This window comes from Ictidomys tridecemlineatus, chromosome 10, assembly GCF_052094955.1.
Source record: "Ictidomys tridecemlineatus isolate mIctTri1 chromosome 10, mIctTri1.hap1, whole genome shotgun sequence".
Classification (NCBI taxonomy): Eukaryota; Metazoa; Chordata; class Mammalia; order Rodentia; family Sciuridae; genus Ictidomys; species Ictidomys tridecemlineatus.
The window spans coordinates 81,960,348-81,979,701 of NC_135486.1; the positions used below are offsets into that span (position 1 = coordinate 81,960,348).

The window sequence follows — 19,354 nt, forward strand, 5'->3', positions numbered from 1 at the left end:
TACGTTTAAAGCCTGAAATATCACGAGATCCATTCAATGATCCTTCCCTCATTCAAGGGACAAAAATGTAATTTGCTGTAGCTCTGATTTCTTGGATGGAAATGCTAGCCTTAGATTTCAAAGGCAAGAACTAGACATCGCGGTTTGTACACACATTGATTAAGTTGAAGAGCGGCGATTACATCTGTGCTGAGTGCAACAGTAGTCCAGGGCTGACTTTTCAAATCCCAACCTCCTGAGTTACAGACTCTCTTAAATAGACTTCCTTAATTTCCGGATGTACTTCTTGAAATTCCCAATTCTCTTCAAAATTCCTGGGAAATTACAAGGAAAATGAAGGGTGGGGGTGGGGAACTATGGCTGAGATTTCATCTTGTCAAGCAAACTACCTTTTTGTGTCTGATTCCTGATTTGGTTTTGGTGTTTGTGTTTGGTTGTTTGTTTGCCATACCTACTCCTGTTAGCCAGACCAGAGCAGGAAACCTGGAACTTTTGAATGTGAAAAAAGAAATTATTGAGCAATTTTTTTTCTTGCAGGCTCAGAAATATCCGTTTATTCTTTAACCACACGGATGTGTCTATTTTTGGAGGAAGAAGGAAACATAAATGCCTGAGTTGCATTTATGCTGTAGTTGCAAACACCGAACAGTTAAGAAGATTTTGCCAAATTTTGCAAAGCAGCCAACAAGCCGTCTTGGGATCCTGGTAATAAAAGTGGAAAGAACCTTGCTCTCTTTTGGCAATATTTTGGACATCTTTGAAAACGACAGCAAACTATGCCTTAATTTGACTAAGAAGAGGTTAAACCATATTGATATTCATCCAAAGTGATTTTGTTGAAGCAGATGCTTGGCTTTCATGGAAAAAATGGGAGTTGTGGAAGATTCACCTAAACTACCAACCAAAAGCATCACAGACCAATGAAATAGCCTGCAACTTACATCAGCACTTTCTTTTCATTGTTGTTACGTAAAACCTCTGGAAGCACCTTGGGCGTTTTACATTTTTCTTTGCTGCAGAAGGAAGCAATCTGTTCCCTGGAATTCTGATCTGTTGTGAACAGGACCGTGGCAAAGGCTGTGTTGGGGACTCTTGGACATCCCGCCTACAATCCAGCCTGGTTAATTGTGAAAAGTGTACACATTTCTGGCTTATCTATGCTTTGTTATGGGTCTGACGTGAAACTACCTCCTCCCCACCCCACCCCCCAGCAGAAAACCGAAATCCAGTTGAATTGTTACACTGTTTCGGAGCTGGAGCCTTGAACTGTTTCCTTGGTTAAATAACTTTGTTTCTGGTTGTAAAAAGGCATTTCAGGGGGGAAAAAATAAGGAAAATCGAGAGAAATTCCAAACGTAAGTCTGTACTGGGGTGGGGGGGGGTTCACCGCGCGGTTTAACTTTGGAGCTAGGAGCCGGTCTCCTTCCCCACTCCCATAAGGGAAATACCAGGCTATTCTGCACATTTTCGCTTAAGCTCCATTTTCCAAAGGAAAAGTGGGTGGGGTATATCTATTTGGACTTGATAATGTTTTAAAAATGCTTTTCTTTGAAACGATAATAGCTGTATCGGTAAAATGCAAATAAAGCAAAAATAGGCAATATTTCTTTAAAGGAGAATATACTTTTTTTTTTTTAAAGCCTACACACACTGCTTCTGATGAAGTCTGTGAGTCAGGCTGTTTCTGAGCTCCGATAGTTTAATGGAAAGATTTATATACCGACTGTATTATTTACTTTGGGAGGGGAGGTGGCAGTATAAGGGTATGCTAATTAGTAGGAGATTTTGGGGGGAAGGGGTGGAATATCAATTTTTATTGCATCACCTGTCAGGAGTGTCCAATCAGCGTTGGCTTTAGGGGAATTAATTGATGAAGGTGTCTCCGGACGAGCTCACTTCACTCTGTCATTTTATTTGTAGCTAAAGCAGCGGCGGGAATAGCAGCTGCATTTCTTTTCTCTTTCTCCCTTCACATTCCATTATCATAGTGCTCCAATGGAGAAGGAATAGAGGGGCCCAGGTACTGATCTGCATCGAGGACTCAGAGCAACACACTGGCAGATCAGGAACCGGATGGTTTTTTCCCTCTTTTTAAAAAAAAAACGAAAAAGAAAAAAAAAAAGCAAGAATCAAGTCAGTGTAATTTCATGGGGTTTTTACCCCCAATAATTTTGCCTACAGTTTGGCACTCCCTTCGCCGGGAATAACAGTCTTTGTTATTTTATTAGCAGGATGCCTTGAGACACACGCAGCATCTGGCGGAGGATTAACATACATACATGTGTATGTATGCGTCACGTATATATTTACTGCAAATGGTGGGGATCATTTAGTGCCCGAGATGGGAGACCTGAAGTCAGGTTTTGAAGAGGTGGATGGCGTGAGGCTCGGCTACCTCATCATTAAAGGAAAGCAAATGTTTGCCCTCTCCCAAGTCTTCACAGATCTGCTGAAAAACATCCCGAGGACGACCGTGCACAAGCGCATGGATCATCTAAAAGTGAAAAAGCACCACTGCGATCTGGAAGAGTTGAGGAAACTCAAGGCAATCAACAGCATCGCCTTCCATGCCGCCAAATGCACGCTCATCTCCCGGGAAGACGTGGAAGCGCTCTACACCTCCTGCAAAACCGAGCGTGTCCTCAAGACCAAGCGCAGGAGGGCCGGCCGGGCCCTGGTCACAAAGGCGCCGCCGCCAGAGCGCGCCGCCGCCGCCAGCCCCCGCCCGGGGTTTTGGAAGGACAAGCACCAACTTTGGCGGGGCCTGAGCGGAGCCGCGCGGCCCCTGCCAATCAGCGCGCAGTCCCAGCGCCCCGGCGCCGCCGCCGCGCGCCCTGCCGCCCATCTACCTCAGATTTTTAGCAAATACCCGGGCTCGCACTACCCGGAAATCGTACGCTCGCCTTGCAAACCCCCTCTAAACTATGAAACTGCCCCGCTCCAGGGAAACTACGTCGCCTTTCACTCGGACCCTGCTTATTTTCGGAGCCTTCTGTGCAGCAAGCATCCGGCCGCTGCGGCTGCTGCCGCAGCCGCCGCCGCTGCCGCAGCCGCCGCCGCCGCCTACTACCAGGCGTCGGCTGCTGGGCCCCAGCCCAAGGCGGCGGCAGGAGCCGGAGGCCCGGTGAACCTGACCTACCGGTGCAAGCGCAAGCGCGGGGGCTCCAAGGACTGCCTGCTCGCGCCCCACGCTGGCGCTCGGCGCTTGCTGCTGCTGCCCAGATCCTACAAAGCCAAGGCGGCGGCGGCCGCGGCGGCCGCGGCGGCGGCGGCGGCAGCTGCCGGTGCCACTTGCCTGGAGAGGTTTCATCTGGTCAACAGCTTCTGCCCGCCTCCCCACCACCACCATCACCACCACCACCACCATCACCACCATCACCACCACCGGGCCCAGCAGCCGCAGCCGAATCACCACCCCCCTCACCACCACCGGCCGCAGCCCCATCTAGGCAGCTTTCCCGAGAGCTGTAGCAGCGACTCCGAGTCCAGTTCCTATTCGGACCATGCAGCTAACGACTCGGATTTTGGCTCCAGTTTGTCCAGTTCCAGCAACTCTGTGTCCTCGGAGGAAGAGGAGGAGGAAGGAGAGGAGGAGGAAGAGGAGGAGGAGGAGGAAGAGGGGGGCAGTGGGGCCTCGGATTCCAGTGAAGTCAGCTCGGAGGAGGAGGACTCGTCCACCGAGTCAGACTCCAGCTCCGGCTCCAGCCAAGTGTCAGTGCAGAGCATCCGTTTCAGGCGCACCAGTTTCTGCAAGCCTCCCAGCGTGCAGGCGCAGGCCAACTTCTTGTACCATCTGGCCTCCGCTGCCGCTGCAACCAAACCCGCTGCTTTCGAGGATGCCGGCAGACTTCCCGACCTCAAGAGTAGTGTCAAAGCGGAGTCGCCAGAAGAGTGGAATCTGCAGAGTTGGGCCCCCAAAGCGTCTCCAGTGTACTGCCCGGCCAGCGTGGGGAGTTGTTTCCCAGAGATAAGGAACGATAGGGTATCTGAGATTACATTCCCACACTCTGAAATTTCCAGTACTGTAAAGAGAACTGACCTGACAATTAACTGCCTGGCAGAGGGGGCCTCTTCACCTAGCCCAAAGACAAACAATGCATTTCCACAACAAAGAATACTCGGAGAGGCTAGGAAATGCCTACAAGCTACTCCTACTACACACTGTGCAGATAACAACACAATAGCTGCTAGGTTCTTAAATAATGATTCTTCAGGAGCAGCAGCAAATTCAGAAAAAGATTCCAAAATCCCTCATTGTCCTGAATTTGCTACGGATTTGCCCTCTTCACAAACTGACCCTGAAGTGGATGCAGCAGCACTAGGAGCAACTAAAGTGGAGAATCTGTGCACTGACACAGGCGACAAGACATTGTCATTTCTGCACAATATTAAAATCAAAGTAGAAGACAGTAGTGCTAATGAAGAATATGAACCTGATCTTGTTACAAATAAGCTAAAGTGCGAGTGCAATGATACAAAGGGTGAGTTTTACAGTGTGACTGAAAATAAAGAGGAGGACGCCTTGTTAACCACAGCCAAGGAAGGTTTTGCATGCCCTGAGAAAGAAACTCCTTCCTTAAATCCACTGGCTCAGAGTCAGGGCCTTTCATGCACTTTAGGTTCTCCAAAACCTGAGGATGGGGAATATAAATTTGGTGCCAGGGTGAGAAAAAATTACCGAACACTAGTACTGGGAAAACGACCTGTCCTTCAGACTCCTCCAGTCAAACCAAATTTGAAATCAGCTAGAAGCCCTCGTCCTACAGGTAAAACTGAGACACATGAAGGAACACTGGATGACTTTACAGTTATAAACAGACGCAAAAAGGTAGCCAGCAATGTAGCATCAGCAGTGAAAAGGCCGTTTAATTTCATGGCAAATTTTCCTTGTCCACCATCACTCATTATTGGGAAAGATGGGGATTTGTGGCCAGCGTATTCTTTAAACACCACTAAGGATTCCCAACCTCCTCACAAGGCCCATCCTATATGGAAATGGCAGCTGGGCGGTTCTGCAATACCTCTTCCACCTAGTCACAAATTCAGGAAATTTAATTCATAAAAATGTTTTGGAAGATATTTTCTTGAACCATATTACCTTCCTTTTGTTGTAAACTGCACAGGATGGTTTGTACAAGTCCATTAATGGTGTTACATCCCCTTTGGAGTCCTGGTTTATCGCATTTTGAAGACAGAAATCGGATTACTTTTTTTCCATTGCGGGTTTTTTTTTTTTTTTTAAGTAGGGTGGGGGTGGGGTGGGAGAAGGGTTGGTTTACATACCACAGACTACTTCAGGCTAAAGACTCAAGTAAAACTCAGTTATTATGGTAGAGCTGGAACACTTTACTGTTTCAATACTAATAATGCACCGGTACCTCAATTCAACTGCTACAAATAAATGTCAAAAGGTTGAATAATAAATATTACAATGAGCCATTAAGTTTATGCACTAGATTTCAGACCTGAAAGTGTAACTGTTAATTCAGTGAAAGTTTGTTAGGTTACATGGTTACACAGTGAGGTAACAAGAAGTTTCTGTGAGCCCAAAATGTAATTTTCTGGTGCTCTTGGTTGTGGGATCTCTTTTTCTTTTTAATTCCCTCATTCCCTCTCCAAGAATAGTTGCACTTAACTTTTTAATTTTTTTTTTAATGGAAAGATTGGGGTGTGAGTCCTGATTACTGATAAAAAGCTGCCTCATAGAGAATAAGTAAATAATGGGTGGTTCTTTTTTGGGGGGGGGGCGTAAAAGATGTGATTTTATTTTACAGCCCCTCTTTGCAATTGGAAAAGTCCTTTTTGTGTTCTCATCCAAATGTTTTAAATAAGATGACTTACTCTTGTCCTGCTTGTGGTCTGAACATGACTCTTCAAACTTTCAGTACAATTAAAATATTTCTCTTAATAGCAGGATATTTTATGGTCTAACTCTTCATAGTGACAAAGTAGTAAATACAACCAAGAAAAAGAAAGAGGGGTCAGAGTTATAATACCCCAAATGAAAATGAACAGTTATTTCAGGGCTTTTTGGTACTAGAACTCAGGCACTTGGATTTTATTACCTTATATACTTTTTTCTGCATCTCTAAACTTCTGTTTTCAGACCATCTTGTGTATAGAGCAGGAGAGTTTCTACTGCAAGTGACAATCAGAGGTGACTATCTATATTTGCACTTAAAATCAAAGTAGTTCAACATGCAAATGGCTAGGGTCTAGCCCTTGGTAAGGGCCATGCTGGTGTACTGTGTTGTGATGATGGAAGCAGTAAATCAAAATTATGGAAATTTGCACTGTTGAAAAGCATGCTTTAGCTTTATTTTCAATTAAAAACACTGTTTAAAATTCCTGGTTCCATACATTTCTACTTATTCCAGATTGAAGAATGGTTAACAGGAATGAATGGTTTTGTTGACATTTTCACTTGTAATGTTTTTGCCTAAAAGAAATGCATTTATTGGGTGAAGTGTTTTGTTGTAATAGTTTGTGATGAGGCAGGTCAGGTTCTGTGCCTAACACTGGTGTTTTTTTTTTTTTTTTCTAAATAACAAGAAAATTTTACAAACTTGTTAAAAATCAAGTACTAAAAGTTTTAGATTTAAGAAAGTAAAGCAGAGATCAGTTGTTTTAAAAGTAGAATCTAATAATTTTTGGTCCATCTCACTTAGTATGACAAATTATGTACCTCATATCCTTGCTATCTTGAATCTAAGAAGTTGCATCTATAGATCATAAATCACAAAGCAAAACAAAACACCAACGAAATGTTTACTGTGTGAATTTAAGTCACAATTTCTCATGGAAATTTAGTCTATTTCCCCCCTTTATCTTTTAATTCCTACTCCCTTTGAAATTTTCCTTTTGTCTATAAATGTTTCAGATAAATCTGGATGGTCTCAGCCCTAATTGCTGTATATGCTCTGTGGTTTTCCTCTTGTAAAGGACAGAAGCTGAGGATACCTGCATCCAAATACATTTGGATGGAGTAAGCAGATGCTTTGAACTGTCTCCCTTCCTTTCCTTTTTGAATATTGCCAGATGTAGGTTCACTGGATCGCTTTTTATTAGAATGGTAGATATGGTCAAAGCAAAAATTCAGGGTTGTTATCTTTAAATTCACATTTGTATATAATTCCAAAGACCAGTCCATGTTACAGTTAAAGCCCCAGAAAGCTGAAAAATTGGCTTCTCAGTCTGAGTTCTTTCCTTTTTGAAAGGCAATACAGAATTTAGGTAGTGAGTTGTTCTGAAAAATGAATCTGTAAAAAGTGTGACACACACACTGGAAGTCTGTAATTTCTACTCTAATTACTGCTAAGTCAAGAAAGTTCAAAGTACAGTGACTACTACATTTAGACTAATACTTTCCTTGTTGGCTATGGACTCATTGTGTCTAAATTATAAATTGAGAATATATTTGAGGTCTACAGATCTTGGGTGTTGGAGGACTATAAGATGGAATAAGCACAAATTAAAACAAATATACCCTATGGAATTTCTGACATAAAATATCAGCCTCCAGCTTTGACACTTGGTCTCTAGCCCTCAGAGAATCAATAGTTTCAGTTTATAAGAGCTGGAGAATGAGCAATATGGAGGCCGAGGCATTCCAGAGTGATACCATCAAAAGGAAAGAAATTAAATAGTCAACACAAATTTCACCCCACAGTATTACTATAAGCCAGCCAACCACAGCAAAACCTGAGTTAGGGCTTCTGTCAGGAAAGTGTACCAAATAGTATTGCAGTATATCCCAAATACAAGGTATTCTTTCAATTGCTGTTAGCCTCTTAGCTATTTTCCCATTCTGCTATGGGAATTATTCTCAGTACAGTTTATTTTATTTGGGTTGTCTTATGATTAATGGAAATAACTAGATTTTTCTAATATGCTATAAATGTCCTATTTGTTCAAAAGTTAAGCCTTATTGAGAGTAAAACAAAAGTTACCTCCATTGATAGATTGCATATTTACATTTAAACATTTTCAGGGAATAGATTTTTTAAAAAAGTTATATGGCTCCAGGGTCATTGATTCTTGTGTCTAAATTAGCTTAACATTCATAGACTTGAGGAAAATGCAGGAAAAGCCTCTTTCTCTGACTTTTTGGGGAAACAAACTTGTTTGGTTTCCTGTGAAAGTAATTTCCCAGTAACACTGTAAAGTGAAGATTTAATTATTTTTTTAAGAGATGTGTTGGACTTTTTTCCATAGTCAGGTTATCTGCCTTTACAGAAAATGCAGCTTGATCCCCCCCCAACTATTTACTTTTTAGAGTGGGTGTTCCCTTCTACTGGCTTACTTGATTACAGTGGAGTAATCTCAATAATGGTTGTTTATTTCAAAATCAACAACAAGGAGCCACCACTAAACAGCAATAACACAAAATAGATGGGCTAGTGTGTGGATTTTTATCTTGTTCCAGTCTGGGTGACTTTCAATGGTCTAGAAATTCCTCAAAGTTCTAGTCAACAAGACTTGGATTGGGAGTTTCTGCTGATATAAAGAATGATAGTTTTGTTTGCATGCAGGAAGAGATGTAGAAGAAACTAATTCCTCAAAAGCATTTTTTTTTCCTTTCAAAGAAAAAATCCTCCATGGTAAATAAAATAAATAAAGCATCAGCATCTACAAAAGAAAGAAAATGTGGTGAGTTTTGCTTCACCTTGAAAATAATTTCCTGCTGAAAGAGATGGGAGAAGAGGGATTTCCCAGAGCCAAACTAGGAAGAAGGAGGGAAAAAAAAAAATTAAAGGCTCCCAATCAACTAACCTCAGGAAACTGGCAAGGAGGAACAGGGCATCCACCTTAGCGAGTCCTCCCAGTCACCCCAAGTCATCCCCCGGATTTTCCCCCTCACTGTAAAGAAGAACTATTTTTAATGCTAGCTTTGGTTTTGGTTTGCTCCCTAGGCCAAAGGGCACTTTGCAAACTCGCCTGGGGGGTGGGGACGTAGGGCAGATCGAGGAGGTGGGGGAGGGCTGCATTTTACCTGTTTGGCAGGCCCTCTTTTACTTAAAAAAAAAAAAAAAAAAGAAAGAAAGAAAGAAAAAAAGAAAAAGAAAAGAAAGAAAGGAGGGGGGCCCAGCTATCATTCTTTGCCCATGCCCTAGGCCCCCGCTACTCTCTCGCTCCTTTTCAAACTGTGGCGGCCTCACAAGCTCCTACTTTAAAAGGCCTGAGATGTTTTGCATGAAACCCTCACAATAGGGGTTGAGGGAATTGACAGTTTCAAAAACAAGGCGTTCAGTCCTTTCCAGCTGCCGGGCCGGCTCTCTCGCACCAACTCCCGGTTCCTCTCTGCTGGTGGCGTCCTCTGGAGCTCGCGGCCTCCCCCACCCCTCCAGCCCGAGCTCTGGCCAGCCCCACCCCGCCCCCAGGCTGTGTTTGTAAACAGGGGTCAGTGGTCGGGGCTGCAGGCGCGGGCTTTGGGCCTAGAGACCTGTAAAAGGAAGGCAGGGGACGACTGAGCGGGCAAGGGGCTTAGGGCTTAGGGCTTCGAGGGGGATTTCGGGGTCCCACTGCCCCTCGCTTACCCCTGGCAGCCGAGTTCTGGGGGCCGCAGTGACCTACGACAGCCCTGGGCTCTCTGGCCCGTGCTATCGACACCAGAAAGATAGTTTAAGTGCCGCCATTTTGCACGGTGGCTAACAAATTTCTTTGTGACTCCCACCCCCACCCACCCAGATCTTGCGACCATTTTCCTCCCTGGGACAGAAGAACCTGCACTCCAACTTGTCTAGCCTAGTCTCCTGGTCAGGCGGGCTCAAGGCCCGGAACTGAGGGCTGCAGGGCCTGGGCCTCCTCCCCCGGGCCTACCTTCTAGGACTGGAACGCCTCTCCTCACTTTGTACTCCTTTTGTGTGTCCTGAAGTCACCTCCCATCCCCGCACATGCACAGGCCGACTAGCTCTTTCTCACCTTCTCAACCAGCCTCATCTCTCCCTGTGAAGCAAATGAGGCCCAGTTCTTTGCTTTGGGCAGAGGGCTAGCCAGGCCTCCAAACTGAGCGTGTGGAACCTGAGTGGCAAAGGGACAGGGCTTCCTAAGGGCCAGCCTGGCTGCGAATATTTCCTGGGAATTGGCCCAAGACCAGAGACCTAGAGTGTGGTGAGGGTGTTAAAGCACTAGCTGGGTCCAGGAGAAACTCCTAAAGTGAGAGAAACGTGATGGGGTATCGCTTGCTTTCCTTGATGCCATGGTTCTTGTCCCTTGGAACTTCTCTCTGTGCATCTATCTGCAAGTAGAATGATGACCTGGAAACGGGAAACGGGAGACAGTGACCTGGAAAACCACCCTCAGTTGGGGAGGTTGGAGTGCAGCAATGCAAACAAAGCTGCTACTGGGAGAGGGGGAAACAGAGGTGCACTGCAGATAGGTCACAGGAAAGTGCAACAAGCTTGTTTTCCTGGGTGTTTAAAATGCGGCCCTAGTTGTAAAGTGTGTGAAATTACGCACTGGTCTCTTAAAGAGTGCCTAATTTATAGTAAATAGCAAGGTCTTTGTAAATGGCTTTATTATGTTGTTTCTTGTTAATTGTTGAGAAAATCCCCATTGTTGAGTGTGAAAGGCTTTATGAGCTAACCTGGTCCTCAGCGCAATCAGAGGGCAGTAAAGGGCTGCTCGGCCTCCAAAGCCTCGCGCGGAAGCTGGCGCCGGCCGAGAGTGCCGCGGGGACCTTTGGAGATGCTGCCTCAGCCTGGAAAGAAAGTGGCAAGGCTTTCCAGGCTTTAATTAATGAGAAAGCGTGTTCTGAACTCGCAGGTCCCCAAGAGCAGCTGGCTGAGTACGGCGCGGGGAATCCGGCTGGCTGTGGCGACCCTGGCGGCTAAGGCTGCGGGGAGGCGGAGCGGGCCGTGCTCTCCTCCCGGGTCACAGCCCGTAGGGGGTCACGCCTCGACCGCAAGCCGGCGGGCACCGGACGTCGGCTTGAGCCGCGCTGCGGTGGAATTGGATCTTGGGCTTTGTCTGGTTCTCCAACCGCGTGGAGCTCGGGCTCAGGCCCGTTCCACTATGTTTGCAGACCCCTGCCCGCCAAAATGCCTGCCGGACCGGGGAACTGGAGGGTCTAACGGGTAGAGCAGGCTGCGGGGAGAGCTCCAGGCCCCTGCCTGGGCCTCCTCAGCTTTTGTTTAAAGCGCTCTCTTCTTCCCTCCCTCTTTTTCTCTTTCCTTCTCTCACGCACGGACACACACACACACACACACACACACACACACACACACACACACACACAGTCTGTTAGAAACCTGAAAGGGACTCAGAAGACAGGAGAAATAAGAGGAAGGGTTTTTGGTTTTGTTTAACAAGAAAAATAATTTCTTGAGTCTAAGATAAAATATTTCTATCCTCCTTTCCTATCTCTTCCAGTTCCCTTTCCAGCCAGCTGGGAGACCCGGAAGGGAACGGGCAAAATCCGACAGGCGCTGGGTTCTTTGCAGGAACTTTGAGGAAAAGATTTGGCTTAGTCCTGCAGACCTGCAGAGAGTGCCTCCCGGGGCTGGGCCCCCGCGGCCTTTCACCGGACTTAAGACCTGGCTGGTCGCTGGGGGAAAAGCAGCCCGCCTCTCCGCAGCCTGCGAGCTCGGGCACTGCAGCTAGAAAGAAGAAAATTTCTTGAGCCTACCCTGATGGAAGAAAATCTGGGTTAGGTGGACTGTGTGTGAGCGTTTGGACATTAGCTAATGCAAATCACAAGGAAATGTTAATACCAATCAGAAAAACCTGTATTCGGCTAGCTTCTCTTTTAAGATAGCCTTCTGCTTGCAGCACTCTCACTCTCACCAAATTAGCTATTACGTGAAATCCCCCTGGGTTTAAAGCACTTGTTTCGCGGATTCGCGTACAACCCATATTAACTATGCACTTTCTGCTATTCCTCTTGTGACTGTCCCTGGTTCTTCCTTCTTTGCGGAGAGTATGATGCATTTTATTTTAGCCCAATCGATGCGTGCAAATACTGGGATAACACAGCCCACACATCTGCGGTGGAGGCTGTTTTCAAAATTGAGTTTAGGGATCAATACTAAGTCGAAATGCTCCAAATTGCACGGATTCGCCAAATTCGAGCCTTGGGCTCCCACGCCCCTTTCCTGACTGATTAACGCACTCACAGGCTATAGCTGTGTCTATCCTTCCTGCCTCTCAAAACAGGATGTTTTCATCCAGTGTATTTGGCTTTCCCTAAAGATCACTCCGGTTTGCTTGGAAAAACACGACCCCAAAACGTGTGGTGTTAAACCCTTGTCAATGGCTTCCATGTGGGTCTCTGGGTCTCTTCACACGTCGATTGCTGTCTGCCACCACCCCCCTTTATTTTCCTAGGACCTAACAGTAGCACCTAAAAGTGCCATAGTGGGTGCTCCGAAAACGTTTGCCCAATTTAAATATTTTATTGGCGAGGGAGTAACCACTACTTGTCTCCTAGAATGACATTTAGAGCTGAACTGTTTGGGTAGGAGCACATCCAGCTCTCTATTCTTTTGCAGCCCTCAGCTGCGAGTAGACTGGTGTCTAACTGGGGGGGAAGGGCAGTGATTGTCCTCTTGTTGCAAGGGACTACTTTTAAGGCCAAAGAGGAGGTGGTGAGGGGAGTTAATTCGAGCTGATATATCTGTGTATATGTGCCTGCGTGTGGAGTCTTAATATCTATTAAGGAAATACCTCAGGAATCTTGGATGTTAGAGTAACGTTGTTCTTTAGCTCCTGCTGCCTAGGTCTCCCTTCAGGTTAGAGAACTGGAAGATAGAAAACACTGGAGAGAGTGGCAGGCAGCCTTGAAGCTCTGCAGTAAGATCCAGTTATTCATCTAATCAGTGTATGTTTGACGCTTTTGGGATGGAAAAGGCTTAGTAGTCAATCGACTTAGACCCTAAAATATTGCCAGTCTAGCAAAGAGCAACTGCTCACAGGTCTGCAAAGGCCCTCCCCAACCCAGCTGTATGTAAGGAAGGGAAGGAAGCAGAAGGGAAACCATATGAGTGGCCTGCCTTTTTCCTCAAGCCACTAAAAAACAAACAAACAAAGTCAGAATTCTCCTGAAGACTGGGCTATTGGAGAAGCACATGTAGGGCACCGGAAGGCTGGAATACTATTTCCATTGTTAGTGATTGCCTTCTTTAAGATCAGTTTGTTAGCTCTAGGAAAAACACAATACTTGTGATAAGTGATGAGCAGTAGAAAGGAAAACCACTATGGAAGAGAGCCTGTGTGGGAGTTTAGGCAGCTGCCCTTCCCCTTTTCTATGAAAGTTAGATATGACACAAATTTATAAGAGATCCTTAGGCTAAAAGTTGGTCAGTAGGCCTTTGGATCTCTGAAATGATCTGAAAGAGCCTAGATTCTTGAATGTCTCAAGAATAAAGGCAGATTTTACTTTCATTCCCCTCAAGTCACTCTTTCTCTTTTTTTCCTCCCTTCAAATGAAATCCTGATTGTCATTGGTGCAAATATCAAAAATCATTTTTCTTCCTCTATGTTGGGTCCAAATATGCAGATCAATAGATGGATAAGCTTTGAGATGTCTTATTATTACATTCATCAAATTAAGACCTGCAGGATATAGTAGGAATTGCCATGAATATTTTATTTACCTTTCTTCTCTTTTCCCCTTATTTTCCTTTTTTCCCCTCTTTTCCCACTCTCTCAGCTTCTCTCCTTTCTCTCCCTCTACCTAACCCTTGCACCCAGGTGAAGGTTACATTGGGAAATAACTATCTCCAGAGTTGGAAAGGGGGGAAGAGTGGGAACTTAATACTAAGAGAGGCAGTCTGGGATCCTCCAGTGATCCTGAGCTTCCTTGCAGGGGTGAAGGGCCAGGGCTTCTCAGCCTCTTGTCCTGTATGTGTGGAGCTATTCTGGTTAGACTATAAAAAACAGTGTGTATCTCAAGACCAGGGGAGCTCCACTCCATAAACACATGGCTATGGTTTTAACATGGAGTGCACCTGCCAGATGCAAATATACAGAGATGCTTTTAATTTTGTTCCAAGTGTTATACATCATGTGGCAAATTGGTCTTCAGAAAGCTAATTTTTACTTTTTTTTTTCTGTTACTAATAAAGACTTAAACATTTATGATTGAAAATTAAAAAGAGTAAGCGTCAACTACCAGTGTTTCTTATCTGATTTTAAAAAGGGAGGTGGTACTCTTTGTTTTTCCTAAAAAAGGAAGTTTTGTTGTTGTTGTTTCTGTTTTGTTTGCTTTTTGCAGGTGCTGGAGATGGACCCCAGGACCATAGGAGACAAGTGCTCTACCACTGAGCTACAATCCTAGCTCCCTATAAAGACTTTTAAGTGAAAGAGCTTAGTTAATATTTGAATTGTCCAGTGCATATCATTTTAAGAAAATAATTAAAACACTTTAATTCTTGTATTGTTTTTATCCTTTGCATCTTTATGTGCCATAAACTTCAAAGTGAATTAAGAAATTAGTTGTATGTTCCTGCCATATTCTTTAGAGAAACTACTTCTGAAATAGCTATTTTCTCCAAAATATCAACATTTCCTATTGCTATATATATTTCACTCTGTGTTTGTAAGATTATAATTAAATAGGAGAAAACCAAACTTATTTTGTAGAACTTAAGTTGAAAGGAAATATTATTTATTTTGAAGACTTGGGTTACTAGGGTTTCTAAAAATCTTGTCCTCTAGCTGGTTTATCTGAATAGGATCTGATCCTATACACATGAGGGGTGCATATAATACCCTGACACAACAGAAGGATTTCTAGATGAATTGGAAGCATCCTGATTGTGAATTCCCTATCTTTTCCTGTTTGAACCATTACTTTAGTGTACACTACAAGGTTGATTTTAAATGTGATCTCCTTTTTTTTTTTTTAAAGTGCAGAAGTCATTATTAAAGAAAAGAAAAGCAGGAAATCTTTTATAAATACTGTTAGGACCATTGATCCCAGTTACCTGCTATAATGTGAATGGAATCATTATGGCTGTTCCCATTGACACGGTTTCCTCATTCAGGATCCTGGCCAAAGGAATAGCATGTCAATGTGTAAAATTCTAGCCAAAGATAAGCCATTACAATGGAAATCGCAATGTGCAAAGTCTCATTGAAGCCAATGAAATTGAGTGTAATATCCATACAGCATTCTCATCTGCTTGCTCCAGGATTTAGTATGCAGCTCTGCATTGAAATGAGATTATGCATATAAAACGCCAATGTAGAATACACTGCCCAATAAAACATTAGAGAGCAACTTAAAGCCGTATACATGGGCTTTACTTAAATTTGAACTTCATGTACAAAATAAACCACAGCACCATTAGAACACTAAATCTACAAAATGTCCTCACTCTGGTTTTTCATGCTTCTTTCTGTATGATTCCCCCACCCCCTCCTATCCAAACACAATTCTTTTAAGGGCACTCTTCAAATCATCTAACAATTCCCAAAGGGTATTCCAGGAGTCTCTTAAAGTGTCTTTCTAAATTAAAAGGCTCCAAACAATTTAAGTGTATTTTTGAACCAAAAATATCAGAAAGTATTTGGACTTGTAGACTTATGTGTTTGTAAAAAGAAGAAAGGGACCAAAGAGAAAATGCCCCCACAATGGATTACAAGGTTATGGGACAGGTCACTAGGAAAGGGAAATAAAACTGAATGTTAGGTTGGGGCTTGTAAATTATGCACCTTTCAGGGAAAGGGGTTTAAGTTCTCTTCACTCAAGGTTTTTTTTTCTCCCCATCCATTTTGCTATTAATTCTTAACTCTTGGAAGGCAGTTCTTTAATGAGGTTGTTTGTGGCAGGTTAATTTTCTCCAATCTACTGAGCTTCTCATTTTCCCTTTTAAGTGCACTGCTGCCTAGAGCTTTCAGAATTTTCCATACCAGAAGAAAACAGAATAAAGGTGAAGTTGCCTGACTGGGCTGGGAATTAAAGGTGTTATGTGGACAGATAAATGGAGGGCCTGGACAGATGGGAGTGGGAGGGTAGAAGCCAGACTGAGTTGAGGGCAAGAGGGAAAGAATTCGGTCTTAGGAGAGCAATGACCCTAGGAGTGTAATATATTAAATATTGCAGCGATCGATTTCAATACCCCAAGTGGACACGGGAATAAAAATTCACCAACAAGCTGAAGTGATTAGGAATGCTTTGTTGTGAGGGAAAAAATGTGATTTTCTTCAAATCCTTTTTGTTCAGGTTAGAAGAGGCCCAGACAATCCAAATGTAAGCCCTGGACTCCCAGTTTGGGATATAACCCGAAAGGTTAGTCATATCTCAATGGTACTTCTGCAGAGTGGAAAGATGAGCTTTGTACCAAGGATTAAATATCAACCACAATTGTGAGTTGGTGACTCTAGAAGCTCCCCCCCCCCCAAAGAGAAGAGGACATTTTGGAGAGGCCATACATTTCCTATGCATTAGTCTTTGTTTCAGCACTGGGACAAAGCAGTGGCTTTTGTACAATTCTTCTTTCATTAAAAACCAGGAGAAAATGCACAATATGGTATACAGAAGGTTGATTCACAGGAGTGGGACATAAAAACAGCCTTTGGTGCAATGTAGGGGAGAAAGATTTTTGAAGTGTCATTCTGGGGACAAAAGTATGAAACTGTCATATATATAGACGCAAATGTCTGCTATCACACATGATTTTGTTAGTGATTTCAAGAATTGGGTGGGATTTCTGTTCTTTTTCCCCTACCAAATCCAGTTCTTAGAGATTCATGCTATGAACTGTGTTCCTGAAGTCCAGGAATCTGTTTAGGGATTTGGGATAGTCACTGTGGAGGCTGCTTGGAGCTGGGGAATTGTTTTCAGTCACAGCCTAATGGGCAAAGCCTGGGCTCTTCACACTGGGGACACCAAGTCTGCTGCTAGGGACACACTGCTGGATGCCTGGATGCAGCAGCAGCAGCTATTGCAGCTGCCTCCTCCTTCAGTGTGGCTGCTACAAATCTGAGAAAGAAATGCAGCATCATACAAAGGATTTCTTTAATGAGGAAGAGTTCCTTGGACTGACTTATGGGCCATGGTTGATTCTCAGGCTTCTCCTTCCTTCTAAGAGATCTTTTCTTACCTTAATATGCTTCTTTCTTTTCGAGCTGCCCCCCACCCCCACTCCAACACACACATACTACTATTCTCTGTGATAACCCAGAGGGTGATTTCTATTTTACCCTGGTAAGGATGGACTCAGAAGGTTTGATTCAGGTTGAATTGTAGAGCTGGGCAAAAGCAAATACCCCAATGAGCTCTCTCTCTCTGTGTCTCCTCTCCATGTATATATTCTCCCTTCTCTGCCATCAGTCATCTGGTCTTCTATTCATCATAATGATGGCTAGTTCCCACTTGCAGCATGGTCCTAAGGATCAGCCATATTTCTGTATGAGAATCTTTTTATCAGGGAATGGGCGAGGCAGGAGAAGGAACTCTAAGCCTTCCCATCTCTTTTAAATCTAATTCGGGCTGACCATGGCTGGGTTAAGGCTGAGATTGGTTGTGCAACAGAGCACTTAGGTTCCTGCAGCTTGAATCTCCCAGGCTTTCTGTGGAGTGATGAGTGGCTACAGGGAGGCTATTATGCCCTATAAAGCTGTTTATCTCCCTTAAGCTACATGGCTCTTTCCTCTCTTCAGGATGGGTCCAGTCAGGTACAAGAGTAAAAAATCACTCAAAAAAGTTACCTTGAGAAAATAGTTATTGAGACCAGTTATCTCTCTCCTTCAGTGTGGGAAAGGCTTAAGGGGACTTTGGGTAAGAAAGGAATTGTTCCATTTTACTCCGATCCTCTGTGGCTATTTTTTATTCGGTATCTTCCTCCTCCTCCTCTTCTTCCTTCTCCATCACCTTTTTCTTGCTTGCTTGCTTTTAATTTTAAATCATGTCAAAGGAACATGCAGATAGAAAGCACCAGTGGACCTGTACTATGGTTGAGGGCCTGCTGAAGCTGAAACAAGGACTAGTGGTGCCAGGGCAGGTGGGAGACTGCAGAGATTCTTGCTCTTGTGTGACTGATGGGGTAATCTGGAGAGAAGGAATCTCCTGGGGGAAAGACAGGTAGGTGGAGCCTCTGGGCCTCAGGTCACTGAGGAGCAGTTTCTGAGTCATGGGCCTAACCTCTGGGCTCCTGAAGGCCTTCCCTGGTGTAGGGTACCTGTTGCTTGAGGCTGTCTGAGGAACCTTTGGGTTCCTGGCCTATTTTAAGTCTTGAGGTTAGGTCTGGCTCTCCCCCCCCCCCCCGGGGGGGGGGCTTCTGGATTCACCTGTCATTACGCTTACTGCCCAGGGACCCTGACAAACTTTCACAATGTGGGTCTGAACAAGGGCGCTTAAGGTTCACTGATCTGTGTGTAGAACTTTGCAAAACTGCAAATAAGCGAGAAATTTTGTCTATTCTTGAGAAGGGAGATACAAGTTTGCACTCAACATGGAAGCATGAGAAAAAGAGGAGGGGAAAAACGTCTGACCAAAATCCCCACTGTAATCTCCAGAACAATTTCATTTCCTCTGCAGCACCCTGGCTACCCTAGCTCAGGCCTCAGAAAGGTCAGGGAGGAGATGGAGCTTAAAGAGCGGGGGTGGGGATGACAGAGAGAGAGGCTAGGCCTTTGGCTAGGTCACAGGTGAGGGCTGAGCTGTGTGATGCGGAGGGAACTGAATGGAAGGCTGCAGGACGGGGGGAGGGGTAGAGCCACGTCGTTCAGAAGGGTTCGGCGTTTTCCAAAGGGATTTTTCTCAGGAATTCACACGGCCCGCCTCCGGGGCAGCTTGTTGGGCTCTCCCCCGCCCCTTCTGGCAGAGCTGGTCGCAGGGAGCTCGGGTTTCTGCCGAGGACCGGCGCTGCCAGGCCGCCCGCGCTCTGCGGGCTCGGCAAATAGGCCTTTCCCGCTTGCTGAGAAAGGGAAAAGCGCGTGGCCCGGGCCGTGCGGACAGCGAGTGTGTTCGAGTCGAGGGGAGCCAGGTCGTCCTCCAGGAGCCGAACTGCGCCTGACCCCGGCGTAAACCTTGCCCGGCCGCTCCCTGGCGGAGAATAGGTTCTGGGGAAGTGGATCCTGGAATTGGCGGTCGACATCCCCAGAGGTGGCGCGGCTGCTGGGAACCCGCGGGTAGCAGCGAGAAGCAGGCCGCGGGAAACTCTGCGCCTTTCCTCCGAAGAGGAGCTTGGAAGTTTTGAACCCTTTATTTTAAAGTGATTGAGCATGTACCATTAGACAGCGGCTCCACCCTGTCCCAACCGCCGTCACCTTCCCTTGTCACTCTAAATATGCGTGTAGGACGCTCACAGCTCGAGGATGGTGCGTCTGGAGTCGTGTGCTGCAAACGGGTGCATCCAGCGCCTGAGCTGCTGTCGCGATTTTGGATGAGTTCTGATGTTAGAACCCAGAC

General features: G+C 45.1%; 1 protein-coding gene across 2 annotated transcripts; it reads left to right on the plus strand.

The window, feature by feature from the left end:
• The first annotated feature begins 348 nt into the window (after positions 1-348).
• Skida1 (SKI/DACH domain containing 1) lies at positions 349-6,348 on the plus strand. Of its 2 annotated transcripts, none has more exons than XM_078023331.1 (2): positions 349-1,355; positions 2,229-6,348. In XM_078023331.1, the coding sequence occupies exon 2, from the start codon at positions 2,342-2,344 to the stop codon at positions 5,060-5,062; it is 2,721 nt and encodes a 906-aa protein (XP_077879457.1). In that variant the 5' UTR covers positions 349-1,355; positions 2,229-2,341; the 3' UTR covers positions 5,063-6,348. The 2 variants fall into 2 exon arrangements, with proteins under 2 accessions (XP_077879457.1, XP_077879458.1); XM_078023332.1 differs by having other exon boundaries at positions 2,232-6,348.
• Positions 6,349-19,354: the final 13,006 nt, after the last annotated feature.